Here is a 15,215-nt window from a genome sequence, read left to right on the forward strand (position 1 = left end):
AAATCATCTGTACCTGAGCACTGAACGTGTAGAAACACAGGATTCATCAGGATGTGGCTCTCAACTGGTTGCTTTCATCTTCTGTGATAAAATCCTTATCTGCAAAGCAAAAAACTGCACTAGATGGCCAAAAGTATGTGGACACCTGAATATTGTGCATCAGTGAGGTCCAGCGCTGATGTTGGGTGATCGGGTCTGGCTCACAGTCAGTGTTCCAGTTCCTCCTAAAGGTGTAGGATGGGTTTGAGGTCAGGGTTCTGTGCAGACCAGTCACGTTCTTCCACACCAAACTGGGAAAACCTTTTCTTTATGGATGTGCCTTTGAGCGTGAGGACAGGAAAGGGACACACTGCTGTCTAAACCAGGAGGTCCCTCCTTGTTGATCCTTGTTTTATGTGAGTCCTTTTTAGAGGCATGAAAAGGTCAAATATAAAGTAATTCACCAGCTCAAAAACATGTGCAAAACGATTTTGTGCAGTGAGAAAGGTTTCTGCTTTCCTTGTTTATCATCTTATCACCCCTTAAAGAGGTGGTATTTAGCTTTTTGGCTTTTTCCCTCTCCTTTATTGAGTTATACACCTTTTTTTTGTGCATGTAATAGGTTTGCAAAGTTGTAGTCCAGCCACTTCCCTTTCATTCCTGTGACAGGAATAGGGATAAAAGCAAAATACGTGTCATAAAACGCTCGCCAAGCGGCTACTCCGACACGCCCTCAAAAACACTTGTGTAAAAACAGCGAGCTGCAGCAGACAGCTCTCCTCTCCCTCCCCAAACACTAGCTACCCTCCAGGCAGTCAGTGGACATAAAGTTGTTCCTGTGATGTAGAGACAGAGCTCAGTTAAAACTTTATGGATGAAAGATACTTTTGGTACAGATTAATAACTCACCACTCTGAAACTCTCGCTCCAGTCCATGTTGCCAAGCTGGTCGGCAACATGTACAGCTGAACCCAAGCTGTTTACAGGCTTCTCACTGACCCGCCCTTCTCTGCTTCTGATTGGCTAGTAGTACTTAACTAGGAACTGAGCATGTGCAACTCCCAACAAAGATCATGTATAGACAAGATGTATCACTCTGTAGCTAAAATGAAGCCTTCAACACAGGATGAAAAGAGGAGCTGCAGCAATGTGCAGTATGACAAAAAAATATGGTGTTTTTTGGAAATTAAACCATGTAAACCTGCTCTGGTACAACCCATAAATAAGATTATGAACCTGAAAATGTGCATAATACCACCTCTTTAAATTATCTTGCGACCTCTAGTGCAGAAGAGCAAGATTAAGATTTGGACCCAACCTAAACCATGAAAAACAACCCCAGACCAAAAGCAGAGTAAGTTGTCAGCAGTGTTGTCCACATACTTTTGGTCATATAGTGCATTTAATAGCAAGGCCACAGATCAGATGAGATTTTAAAGGAAGATATTGGTTAACATTTACTTTATTGTGAAGAATCTTGTTTTGTATTTGTTAAGTCAAATGATTGCAACCAGCTGGAGATTAGTTACATGCTCCCTTAAACATATTCTCCATTCATGTGCTCAAAAAAAAAAGAAAGAAAAACCTGTCCATATCAGTATACCTGGTGATTCAGCACTATTACTGGCATTGATATTAAGTGAAACAACTTCTTGCATGCACCTCATGTAAGAGACAGCCGTCTGCTTGTTGCCTCCCTCTCATTAAGTGGTCTCTTTGTATATCCTGTTTATATTATATGCTCTCTGGATTTGGAAGGATATACTGATCTAGGATTTTTTTTTTTAAAGTGGTTATAAAGAGTGAAAACGTCCCGCACTCTGCTCCCAACTGTGTATGTTGAGATAAAATCACATCTCTATGATCACAGCGATGTTTCTTTCAGTTAAGAGCGATCACATAGGAATTAAGGAGTGTGCTTGCAACATTACCTGCATGCTAAATTCTTATTTTTTTCCCCAAATAGACCACATTTGTCTCACTGTGCAGGATAGATGTGTGGTGACGGGTGGGAGTTGCTTCCACAGCACAGAGAAGATTATCAGCTGTGCAGTTAGGGGGGTGTGTGTGTTTGTGTGTGTGTGTGCGCGCTTTGGTGGTCCTCTCCACGTGTCTTTTTACTGGATCTGCCGGAGAGGTTTCTGCAGTAACAAAAACTCATCTTTTATTTTTTTTGGGTTCCTTCGGACGCTGTACAGTTGTGGAAATGTGATTGTTCTTGTTATTGTGCATTTTATCAATAACTGGTTTATGATGATTCTTCTTGCTGTATGTGTGTATTTGAAAATAAATGCTATGAAGTCACTGTCGTCGTGTAGAATTACAATACAAGCTGGCTGAAATCACTCGCCATTTACCAAGTAGTGCACCATATTCACCGTCCGCCATTTAGTTTGAGCATCAAATGTATACACTTAAATGTCCTCACTACTTTTTGTAGACAAACATTTTATAGATGCACAAATAATGACACAAACTGAACAGGTGAAGTGCTGACAGCCTATCACAGACGGGACCAGTGAGTGAGTGAGTGAGAAAGTGATTTCACACTTAAGGATTTGAGGCCAGAACAATTACACCAAGTTAAACATAAATGTTTTAATGGTACTATTTACAAAAAAGAAAAAACAATTCTGCTTTTTGATTAGGTTAACTGCTGCAACAATCGAACAGGTACATTGACATCTTGCTTAACTACAAAAAGAAAAAAAAAAATGGTGATTGAATGGCTGTGGCATAAAAAGGTGGTGTAAAATGAAAACAACCATAGATTTTTTTTTTGCATAGCAATTAGTTACTTAAGGGGAAGGGGAGAGGGCAAGATAAGAGTGTGGTTATGACATTGTGTGGTGTCAAAACAAAATCCATCTCACAATAGAGTAGTCTAGATTTGATAAATCTGAGAGTGAAACTATTAAAACAGCAGAAAAATATTCCCTTAAATTGAAAAACCTGAGCTTGGGGTGGCTTCTAGCTGAGAGCTGCTACATTTGAAAGAGAAATCTTATCAAGCTGAACCAGAAAAAAGAAAGTAGGTGGTGAAGGGGTAATTGTGTTATGTCTTTATTTTGCCACAATTTAACAGCAACGACTGTACGCGAAGAGGAACGGAGTGAAATTAGCAGATGGTACACTCATCCCCATCACCTGCGATTTGTTACTTCATTTAAGTGGAAACCTCACCGTGTGTGCTGTTGGGATAAGACTAACATCAGCATGTTTTTTTCAGCATGCAGCAGCGCCTTCAACAGGGCAAGTGCTCAAAAGACACCCCAGTCCTCTCTATGCCATCAACCTCTTTAAAAACAGAACCGAGTGTCGAGAGACTGCGGGGCGAGAAGAGACGGGAGCTGGACTCTCTCCGAAGAGACTGTAAGAAGGAATGATTTACTATTTGAAAAAAAAAACAAAAAAAACAAACACCACAAAGAATGTGTTACGCTGGAACAGACAGAACAGACACAAATAAAACATGTCAGGAATGAGAAAAAAAAAAAAAAAACAAAGAAAGCAAACCGACAAAACTAGAATTGGCAGTTGGAGAAGTGCTCTGGTGATTTCAGGCGACCTCTAGAGGGAGAAGAAGGGAACCACATCTCAAATGTACCTGTTATTTGGATGGGGGAGGGGCTTTTTTTTTTTCTTCTTTTGTTATTTGTCACTCCACTAAAAATGTACATGGGAATTACAAGCAAACTAGTCAATAGAAAACACCCTTTGGCCATATTTTGAGGAGTCCGCTACATAGTGCGCTACAAGTGTACACGCGACGTATGAAACACCACTAAGCCCCCATGTACATTGTTTAGCCTACTACAGAAAACATTTTTTGTAATGTGTTGTTTTATACTTTTTTTTTTTTTACATTTATCCTTTTTTTTTCCTGTGACAAAAACAAATGTAGGGAAAGGCTTCTATCTCCATAATGTTCACTAAAAACTGTGAAAAGTATTAGACTGATGTTTGAATATCAAACAACAGGAACCCATTTAATATCTTATTCTGCTTTGAGGTTCTGCTTGTTAATGCCAGAGAAGAGCTGTGGGCGGGGGACGGGACGTGGGGGAGGGGATGGGGGGGGGAGACCTCAGCCTGTCAGTCATTCATCGGTGGGTTGAGGCCTTGTGTTTGGGGCCGCCCTCGTCCTCACAAGGCAGCTCCATGTCGTCCGAATCGAGCCGTCCGTAGGCTGTTGCTCTGCAACCTGAGATGCTGCGCATTCTGGGCCTGATGTGGTCGGTCTCCGCCTCTGGCTCCGGGGCCGGGTCCTCTGGCAAGGGGAAGCTGCGACGTTCCCACGGCGCTACCGTCTGTAAAAGTCAGACAAGGTTCATTAAGTACCACAAAACATCGCTTCAACTCTCCAGTATTTCTATAGAGGTTCATCTAAAAAAAATTAAATCTCATGGTTTATTTTCTTCAACAATTTAATTCAAAAAGTGAATCTTTCATATATTCTAGATTGTTCTAGACATTTTAATCTTGGCGATTACGGCTTACAGCTCATGGAAATCAAAACTCCAGTTTCTCAAAATGAATGAGATTTTAGAATAATGAATGTATAATACAGAAATGTCGACCTGAGAGGAGCTCTAATCGGCTGATTGACTCAAAACGCCTGCAAAAGGTTTCCTGAGCCCTTAATCTCTTTTTGAGATGCACCTGTACATTCACGTCTAACTAAACAACATTTAAATTGAAGTCCTCATATTATATATTACGAGCTGAACTAATCTCACTGCGTACCCTTTCTTCAAAGGTGAAGTCCGGCGTAGAGCACCTCGTGTCCTCGCTGGACAGCAGCCGATGGGAGTCCCTCGAGCAGGGTGTGTGGGGGTTGGAGGTGGTGTCGGGACTGGCTGGACTCATCGGTGACGGCACGTGGCTGTAGTCGTGGAGCATGGGGCAGTGGCCTGGGTCTGGGGACGCAGGCTGAGGGGTGGGAGGGTTGGTCCCGCACAGCAACGGCGTGGTTCGCCCGTCAACAGATTTGTACGACCTGAGGGACAACACAGCTCACGTCACATCTACAGTCCACAATCCAAGACCGGCGTGTCAACTGTGGGCGTTAAGAGCGGCGGCACTGACCTGCTGCCCCTCCTCTTAGCAGGAGCCAGGGCCATCCAAGTCCAGCGGGAACGCTCCTGGTCCTCATAGGGCTGATGGAGCATGGTGAAGGCTGCATCTGTCAGGTCCTCCACCTACAGACACACAAAACGCCATCAGGACGTGTGCTCACTCCATTTTAGAACGATTAGTCTTACTAATCAACTGACAGAACATTTATTATATACATTTAAACATTATTATAATCATTTTGGTAATTTATTGAGCCATAAAATATTTGGTTTGACGCTGCAGGGTTAAATCTAAGACTTAAGATGTTTTTAAATACAACATTAGAGTGTATTAGTTTTAGTTATACAGCCCAAAGTAAAACCAGTAGGGATGATGAGGCCCAGGTTTATTTACCAAGTGCTTAAATTAATTGACATTTATATCACATTTTGGTCAGTGCTTCCCGGCAGTAACAACAATTCCTAATAATATCATTAGCTACTCATGAAACACGAGCTGAATAAGCAGCTGAACTAATTTAAAGGGAATTTTTTAAGAGGTCTGGAACAATAATACAAAGACCGGCGGGGGATTTCCCTGCAGGTTTAAGGCTGCTTCCGCTGAAAAGAGATCACCTTGAAAGTATTTGACCACCAGGTGTCACTGTTCACTCACGGCCCACTCAAAGTACATTTAAGTGGAAATTTAACAGGTGATGCGCTTGTGTTTTAACCAGTGAATACATCCAAGGGTCTCAGAAAGAATCTGCACATGTTAAACTGAATCATGTGGAACACAGGAACAGACGTTAGTGGGATCATAACGTGAATATCACCTGAGACAAAGGAGGGATACTAAGTCGTGAAGTTGTAGTTAACACTTACCTCCCTATCATCTTCCTCCTCAGTTATCTGCTGGGAGAAGATGTCCACGGATCGCCACCTGTGCAAGCATAAATATAAATTTCAGTACAGGAAACCAGCAGCTAAGTGCTTCAAAATAAACTATAAAGGGAAGAATATAAGCGCACAGGTCTGACGTAGCTCACAGGCCAAACACGCTGGTCGAGTCTGGGAGCAGTGCATACAGTGCAGGTATTTATACCTGGGTGTGAGAATCTCTTTGTACTGCAGCTTCTCCACTCTGGTGGTGGCCGCCACAGACATGGGGATTACTATGTTGTTGATGTCGAAGGAGCTTTCACCTCGCCTCCTCTTGATGGGCTGCTGCTGGGGGGGGGGGGGACAAAGGGACACGTGAACGCGCAGAATGAGGCTCAATATGGATGTGTACAGTTTACAGAAGATGTACACAATAACGCATGTAATACAATCCAGTAAGACCGCCACCACACGCATGACTCATATGACCACAGGGTTTAACCAGCATTTCTGCGACAACGTTTCAACAACATTTAGACGATTAAATCTTCGCAGGTGTTCATTCTTTGCAGGCAGAGCCAAAAAATTAGGTAGATTTCACAAATTATTATAATTTATCTGTCAGTGTAGTCCTATGTCAACAGAGATTTAATGTTAAAATGCTTTCTTACGCTGGATAAGTTACATCAGGAACTTCAGGGCTTGTATTTTTGGAAAATTATGGTATTCTGGATGTTGAAACAAACTGAAAAAACATTTGCCTCAATGGGATTGGACAGAGTTTAACCCATTTACCGCAATTCTGAATATTTTAAAAATATTGAGAAAGATGAATCCAGTTACTGTCCAGATCACCCGCCTTTAATTGCAAGATCGTTGTATTGGGACCACATTTTATGTTAAATTTAAATATTAAAGCCTTGGGTAGACTTTCCCCTTCAAAACGAGTCCTGTCTGCAGATAAATCTCTTGTGTGGTGGATGAGATCACAGCAGTACCTGAAACTACAGCAGCTGGCCTGATAACTGTTTGACAACTCGGTGGCTGTCGAGTGATTGTGTCTCCTGACACTTCCTGCAACGCTAACCGCACAAAAACCAAAACAAAAATACACCAAGCAAATTAAGTTTCAGTTTGAGTTCAGTTTCCTTTTTTAGCTGCCCACCCACGCCTTTTATCATGTAAACACAGATATTAGACTGTATTTGGGTGAGGTTTTTTTTAACATTTACAGTATGTTTTAGTAAGTTTGATGTCTCAGTCACTGCAGAGCATCCGCCCCACACCAAAGTCCTACAACAGACAAGTCTCACATTTTACCTCATGAAATAAAGATATTCTGTCAATAAAAAGGGCGTGTCATGGTGCTCTGCTACGTTTGGAGAGTGGTTATTTTGAGGAGGGAAAAAAAAGACTGTTTTTTATAATACTGACTGACAACCATGAGGTTTAAAATGGGGATTTCTTAAATGGCGATCGTTGGGCATTCATTATGAAGTCCTAGTTTATTATCAGATAATGAAGCAAGCAAACAAACAAAAAGCGAGACGCCGTGCAGTGTGTCCTTACAGGTGTGCTCAGGATGCTCTGGCTGCTGGCGCCCAGTGGTGTGGAGTTCTCTGAAGACGTGGACAGCTGGCGTGTGAGGGGGCTGTGAAGGGACGAGTGTATGTTGGCCAAAGATGGGCAGGGGCTGCTCGAGTCCATGAAAAGTTTAGGGGAGGCTGGAGGACAGGAGACAGGCAAATTTAAATGACTGCTCAGTTTCCTTGAGCCACTCCAAACTATTTTTAACACCATTACCCTTCACATATCACATTAAAGGGGACCTTAAAATAAATGCATTTACGGCAGCGACACGCTGCCCAATCTTGGACCAGGGCTTTAGACTCACTGTCAGTCCTGTCCAGCGAGTGCTCTCTTAACCTCTTGCGGCTGTAGTTCTTGTCGAAAGGCCCTAACGGGGTGGAGAGAGCCTGCAGCCGCTCAGTCTTGCACACGGCCGGGCCCTCGAGCCTGGCCGTGTTCACAACAGCACTGCTGCTGCCCCCACTGCTGTCCACTGTCCTCGGCTTCTCAGCACGGTTCTTATAGTGGCCCAGTCCTGCAACACCAGGAACCAGTCACATTATCATTATTAGACGGGGAGTTGATGCAAGTGTTTTAGATATCAGGGACCACCACACCGCCAGCCCCCAAGTTCATGAGAGTCACTACACTGGGCATGTAATCCTGTAAGAACATAGGTTACTACTGGGGCCGGGCGACAACAGCCAATCACACAACTGTCTCTCCCCTGTGGGGTTGTGAAATAAAAACAGTTACAGGGATAAACGGCTTTGTGAAATAAAAACAACCTGCAATAAACTTTGTTACTGTTAAAAGAATCAGGATTAAGTAACATTTGATATCAATGTGTTTTAAGAAAGTTATGGCATTTTACCAATTTAATTGTGATATATTTTATATTCATATGATTATTTCATCATGTCTTATGTACATTTTACTATGAAAAAGTTTGGGTCTCCATACTTAAGTCGTACATTAAAGTAATATCATTTCAGACAGCTCCTTGAGGATCACTGGGTACACATGCGTTTCTGTGTCCCAGCAGCATTTGTACTTACTGACTGCCATAAGTGAGTTGGTGAACTTGTGCTTCTCTTTGGACGAGGACAGCTTGTGTTTGAGGGAGAGCTTCTTCAGTGGTTTGCTCCTCTCCAGTGACTTGGTCTGCCACTGGCTCTTCATCACCTGCTGCAGACGTAGGCCTATACAAACGTCTGAGGGAGAAGCAAACAAAAAAGTCATAACCAATAAATTAGGAGATTTCAACAGTGTGCAACCAGGTGCGCTGTGTAAAGCTGGGTTCTTCAGATTTGCCATCTGTGGTTCGACATTAGCAATTCACTATGGGATACAACATTTATAATAAGCCATAGGCAATCTACTATGTGTTCTTAAGCCAAATCCATTGCTGTCTTGCGGTTGTGAAAACAACTTTGTCTTAATTATGTTTCTGTTTAATGTGGTTCATGTTTTGAGTTTGACATAAAGTCGAGCAAATTCCTTAATCATTACAAGGACTGCCCTGTTACACATGAAAATATAAACAAACAAGAAAGAAAAAAGGACGCTTTATCGCTAAAACGATAAAAGAAGCCAGGCACTGAGACTACACTTCCCACTTCAGAGAAATATGACACCCATTACAGACAGAAAGCGATTGTCTAAATCGCAGAAAATGTTCTCTAAGAACTTCCTGGCGAGAAGTCTCTCTACGGCCACTCCCTGTTTGTCTTCCCCTCTAGATGTAAAGTAGGAAATGACTGCGTAAACTGAGTTCTCCTTTGAGCGCGGAGCCCAGCACTGACCATCAGGGAAGGAGAGGATGGGGTGGACGCCAAGATCCAGTCTTGACAGGCGCTCCAGGGTGGGCAGATCATACTGAGGATCCTCTCTGGGGGTGGGCCAGCCACCACACATCACACAGCTGGGGTTAACCCTGCAGATACACTGGACGCAGCTGCTTCTCTGGGCCTGTGGGTGGACAGGAAAGGGTTGCAAATCATGTAAAGCTCGGCTGTGACTACTCGTAATTCAACTTCTACACAATTATTAAGCACATGTTACTCAGGGAAGAACAAACTGCCTCTAGAAATGGACTAGAATTTAATGCAGCACTATGGCGAGTCAACCCAGAAAACATTTCCCTCACTGAAGCCACTGGCGTCATCGTGACAAGAGTACCTGTACTTGCAAGCTAATTTAAAAACCATAAAAAAAACAATGCAGGCAAAATTACACTTCAATCCTGTGCTGAAACTACAAATTAACAGTGTAATAGACAGAGGGGAAATGGGATTGCATATTGTACTACGGTACTAAATGTTAACGTGGCACTAAGAAATCTCATTGCATTGTGAAAGATTTAAGCACACATCACAATTTTCAAATTGATGACCCCAAGAGACCTAAACTGTGTTGTGGGGGGCAAAGCATCCAAATAATCAGCAGATGTTTCCTTTTTCTTCAACTAAAACTTGTGAGTCGTCACAAGGGAGAAAAGTCATCTTTTTTTTTTTGTTTGCCCTAGTTTTTCAGCTATTTACTCTGGGTTACAAAGCAAGAAACTAATCAGTGAGCGCAGCCTAAAACACACAAGATGTTGTCAAAGAATCAAAATCCACTTCACTTCTCTCTGCAGCCAAGCATTCAACATCCTCACAGTACTGCCACACATATTTCAGTATTAAACCCATTTGCACAAAGACAATCTCTCAGGTCCTTTAAGGTGAAAGCGTTGCATGATTTAATAATGACACTGATGTGCACTTTACACCGGCCATATATGTACGCATGTACACGAACCAGAAACACGGTCGATGAAACTCACCTTGCCGTTAACGTTGGGCACGGTGTTGGGCTGAATGAGCCGCCGTCGTCGACAGCTCACCAGCGGTCGTGTGCGCGCAGCCACGCATGTGCTGTCATAGGATAACGGCTGCTGGTGCTTGGTGTCTGCACTCTCTGCCATCCTATCACAAGGACAACAAACAGAGCAAAGGAGGTCACGGATCTTACGCCTTCAAACAAATAAAATACACATTTTGTAGTAATAACCAAGCTAAAGATATATCGGTAAGAGTTAAATATATTTTTAACCTTTAGTGTCAGCGTAAGACAAAACAGATATTGTGGTTATATATTAATTTTTAAAGAAAAGAAACTACTATTTGTATATCTAACCATACAATTTAATCTCTCTGTGATACACTGACAGTAAATGATTGCTTTTTGTCTTGCCAATCATTTTGATTATGAAATTACAGAAAACGTTATAATTTCCAATAGTCCTAAAATGACTTGTTTTATTCAACCAACAGCGCAGAACACAGACATTCAGTTTATTGTCAAGACAAGCATTAAATCGTCACATCTGAGGAGGTGGAACAAGTTAATTAGCAGCATTTTTGCTCAAAAAAGGACTACAAAGATAAATTTAAAATCAAAATGGTCTGCAATTATGTCACTTCCCCTTGTGTTTCTCAGAAGGCAGATTGAAATGAGGTTATCATTATCAGCCGTACCTGCTGAGGACGCCGTTGACTGGTTGTGCGTTTTGACCTTTCCAAGGGCCGGCTTCTGTGTTGGGGATGTGGGCGGTGCCTGTGTGCTCCAGCCGTTCTGAACCGACATCCTGCATCGACAGATAAGACAAAACCAGTCAGTCAGACTACACCTCGTAAACTAGCCCAGACACACAGGCTGACCAACAGCACTCAGCGAAACCAGGATATTAAAGGAAAACAACATAATAGACAAACAGAATCACCCCGTTTCCCGTGGCCTTCAATTATTCAGTCTAGGGCTGGGCTCTCCCAAACATAGAAACACTTTCTGCACGTCATCAACAACACATCGCTTGGAGCTCCTTCTTCATGAGCTTTCACACACAAATGAACACAATTTCATGGCTTCAATCAAACTTATTCCAGGTCTCACAATTTGGAGGTCTCATTTCAGTAGCTCCTCATTTTCCTTTAACATTTATTCCGCAATCTTGCTGTGAAAGCAGATCATTTCTTGCGTTAAACAATTTACCTCGACACTGACCAAGAGTAACGCGAACACTGACTGTATGGCTCAAAATACAGCAGTCCCCGTGTAAACCACCACGATTAAAGGCCACGCCTGCTGTTGTTCTCGTTTAACACTCGTATAAGCAATTACATATCCAGAAAGACAGGCTCATCCTGGGATACATTTTGGCAGAAAAGCTTTTTTGTCTAAGTCACTTCAGACCTGAGAGACAGATAAAAAAAAAAACAACAATTTCCTGTGAACATTTAGCATCATTTCCACCAGGTGCTTTTAAAAGAACAAGCAAGCTGAATGTTTCATTGATTAGAAGGTACCAATGAATAATATCTTTCACACAAACCAAATGCTGTTTGAATAACAGTCCATTCATGTTATTCAAACAGCATTTGGTTTGTCTTGAGAGTGTTTGAAAGCTGTTTTTTGCTGAGCCTTTGCTGCAAGAAACATCACCTAAATTGCAGCTGCACTAAGCTTTCTGAGGCTCACTGTTGCTCTTAATATAATTACACATTAACTGAGTTCTTCTTTTCCACAATCACCTCGCAATTTTTACACAATGTATCTTCCAATACACATAGCAAATTCAGTCATTTCTGCCTCAATAATCACAAACAAAACTTCTGGAGATCCTTGTGAGACTTACTGAGTAGTGAACTGAACACTCAATAAGAGATACTACATATGAGAGCCTAAGAACAACCTCAAACTGTGAATAAACCTTGATAAGACGAGTCTCCTTAGAGGACATCACAAATTAATTTGGTTTTGACCCAAGAGACCGAAGACAGCTGTACGGGAATACCACCCTCAAGTTGACGTTCACTCTGCTTACCTGGGTATTTACAGGCTCTGTCTTCACTTCTGTCCCACCTGCAGACACAGCGCTGGGAGCAACGCCTCCCAACTCTACCGAGCCCTACAGAATCAAGACCTGAGTGTTACACTTCCACCCCATAAATATATAAATATAACGAGTATATTTGTGTGACCAACTGATCGCAGAGCTCAGTCTTTCTGCCAACACACCAGAAATATAGCTAAATTATATTCTAGCGCGAACACACACATACATATCTAACATAAAAGTGAGCAACTGACCTTGCTGCCGCGGATTTGTCTGTAGATGTCGGTCTGCTGTCGGATGCGGTACTCCAAGTCCGAGATGTGGGCCTGGAGCCAGTTCCAGTGGCTGATGATTGCAGCTCTCTCCACGGTGTAGCGGCTCTCTGCCCGCTTCCATCTGGGGGTCAAAAAGTGCTCATTTTAAAAAGGAGAACAAATCCGGGATGACATTTGGCAACAACAAGCCTATTCACCATTAAAAAAATAAACCCCTACAAATGCGATGATTTCTATATTTTAAATGGAGTGGCAATGAGTTGTCTATTAAATCAAGAAAATATGCAACTATTTTGATAATTGAATAATTGAGTCATTTCTGAAGCAAAACCGGCCTCTTAAATATGGATTCTATTTATTATCACTGTAAACAGAGTATATTTGGGTTTTGGTCTGTTGGTTGGATAAAATAATGACATTCTTCAACTGATATGGACATTTATCCTGACATTTTAAAGACTAAACGATTAATATTCTTTGTTGCAGTTCTAATTTGAGTCAATTTAAGTCAATTAATTTCCCCAAATATAATGAATACTCAGTTGTAAGTAGTGTGTACAGGCAAGTACAGTGAAAGTCTGGCCTGTCATGAATCATTCCATCAAACATAATACATTGAAATATTTATATATCTATAAACAACACTAAAACTGATCATTTAGGGCATTTAGCCTCCGAGCATTTCCCTAGTCGGACTGCAGAGGTCAGTGAATCAGCATTATTCAAAGCTTCCAGCAAAGGCAAGTGCAGGCACCCTAGAAAAGCAATCTAATCTAAACACAATATGGGCGTGCATATAAAGTGTGGGAGAAACACAAAAACAGGGACTTTCATTAGACTAGTTTATTTCAGCGCAAGGGATGAATGCCAACTGAGAGCAGAGTACTCCATTTTACCAGTATGACACACAGAATGGGCATTTCAAAAGGCAGACATGAGAGGAAAATGTCTGCTCTTGTACTGTGCAGCAGCGACCACAGAGGGCGCAGTTTCACCGAATTACAGGCTGCAGTGAATGTGGGTGAACAATGAAAGAAAGAAGGAAAAAAAAAAAAAAAACACTCAGATGGCAGACTAAGATAGACCTTGCACTCCTCTGCGCTTTCGCCTCTCCACACCCGTCTCTGTTTTCAATTTTCAGAGCTCTACCAGGAAGGAGGAAGTCGAGAAAGGCTAAGGCTGATAGGGAGAAGAGATGGGAAGGGAAAGGGGCGTAAAAGAGGGACAACAAGGACTAGGAAGCTCTGGCAGCCTGGAGAGGAACAGACGGGCTTTAAAAGCAATCTACAGGCCACAGGGTGCTGGAGGGGGTGGGGCTGGGTCAGGGAACAGTGCGGCAGACACATAACCAATAATCCAACCAGGCATCCTGTCTTATTGTGGAGCTGAGCGGAAGGAGAGTTATTGTAGCGTTGACGCACACATCAGCCACCAATCAGTGCGATAAAAGATGTCTTGATTCAGCCACAACATTTGGCACTGACTGCTTGTTCACCGCAACACAGAGCCAAGGACACTGCTGCGAATACAGCTGCAGTGTTACTTGCTAATAACATTTCCTATTGCTATTCTCCAGACTCAATCCTGTTCTGCAACACCTCTGAGTACGCCCATGGCTGGTGCATCAGATCAATGCACTGGCAATTCATTTGCATCTGCGAGTCCCCGGGGAGACTCGTCTCAGAACAACACTGGTGGCGCAAAGTGTGTCGCACAATCTACTGCACAAATTACTCTGAGCCTGTGTGCCATGATTCACCATGTGGTGGGTGGACAACTGATCCACCAGAGGAGGGGCTGATGGGACAGGTGTAATGCCTCAGGGTGAATTGGAAAACTCTATGGACAGAGACGACTGGGCAAAACAGTGAAGCAGTTTTAGATAAAGTGAGAAAAGGCTATCTGCAAAAGGTCACAAAGAAGGGACACTGAGGAGGGTTACGGTTAGACAGATAGATAGGGTTGCAAGATATGGTAAACAATTGTTCCATGTGACTTTTGTTGGGATCTCTGCCAAACAAACATGTTTTCTGTCATCTGAAGAACAACATTTGTAGGCTGGGGCATCTCTGCAGCACTTCATTACAAGCTGTTTCGTCACACATTTTACCTTCAGTCAAACATTTCTGCAGAACTTCTGCAATTTGGATCCTGCGATTTCGATAATATTTCTATTAATTGTGCACCCCTTGCTTGAAGGCTATATAATAACGACTAATTTAGACTGGACATGCCAGCTGAATTCAAATAATTAACTACAGAAAGAGTAGAAAACTCATCAGTTCTCACGGTGCAGTGGACAAGGCATAGCAACCACTAGGGGGGATTATAAATGGGATGCAGGAAGAGCTAATGTGTAGTTTAGTAAAAATAAACACACAGAGGCCATAACAAGTCGAATGACCTTAATCGTCAAGAGTGACGGAAGAGGATGAGGAGGAGGGGTCTGTTAGCAGCATGGAGAAATCCCACCCCCCACCTAACCAGGACATATTTTCCTCCCCCCTACTCCCACACACAAAGCACCAGCGGCAATCACTACAGCCGTCGTTTTCTGGCAGTCAGCACATTCTC

General features: G+C 42.5%; 1 protein-coding gene across 8 annotated transcripts in view; it reads right to left on the reverse strand.

The window, feature by feature from the left end:
• Window positions 1–2,557: 2,557 nt before the first annotated feature.
• kansl1a (KAT8 regulatory NSL complex subunit 1a) overlaps window positions 2,558–15,215 on the reverse strand; it is a 29,136-nt gene continuing 16,478 nt past the window's right edge. For 4 of the 8 annotated variants that reach the window (XM_038735991.1, XM_038735990.1, XM_038735992.1 and 1 more), the window contains 13 exons: window positions 12,621–12,762; window positions 12,355–12,438; window positions 11,009–11,118; window positions 10,315–10,456; window positions 9,293–9,458; window positions 8,546–8,701; window positions 7,813–8,031; window positions 7,488–7,642; window positions 6,142–6,266; window positions 5,922–5,979; window positions 5,068–5,180; window positions 4,726–4,978; window positions 2,558–4,289 (listed from right to left, as the gene is read on the reverse strand). In XM_038735991.1, coding sequence (XP_038591919.1) covers window positions 4,083–4,289; window positions 4,726–4,978; window positions 5,068–5,180; window positions 5,922–5,979; window positions 6,142–6,266; window positions 7,488–7,642; window positions 7,813–8,031; window positions 8,546–8,701; window positions 9,293–9,458; window positions 10,315–10,456; window positions 11,009–11,118; window positions 12,355–12,438; window positions 12,621–12,762 — 1,930 coding nt within the window. In that variant the 3' untranslated portion in view covers window positions 2,558–4,082. The remainder of the gene's footprint in view (window positions 4,290–4,725; window positions 4,979–5,067; window positions 5,181–5,921; window positions 5,980–6,141; window positions 6,267–7,487; window positions 7,643–7,812; window positions 8,032–8,545; window positions 8,702–9,292; window positions 9,459–10,314; window positions 10,457–11,008; window positions 11,119–12,354; window positions 12,439–12,620; window positions 12,763–15,215) is intronic. The other 4 variants (XM_038735994.1, XM_038735996.1, XM_038735995.1 and 1 more) reach the window with 4 other exon arrangements.

Source organism: Micropterus salmoides, unplaced genomic scaffold, assembly GCF_014851395.1.
Source record: "Micropterus salmoides isolate LMB-PRFRI ecotype aquatic unplaced genomic scaffold, ASM1485139v1 Ms_hic_scaffold_21, whole genome shotgun sequence".
NCBI classification, from domain to species: Eukaryota; Metazoa; Chordata; class Actinopteri; order Centrarchiformes; family Centrarchidae; genus Micropterus; species Micropterus salmoides.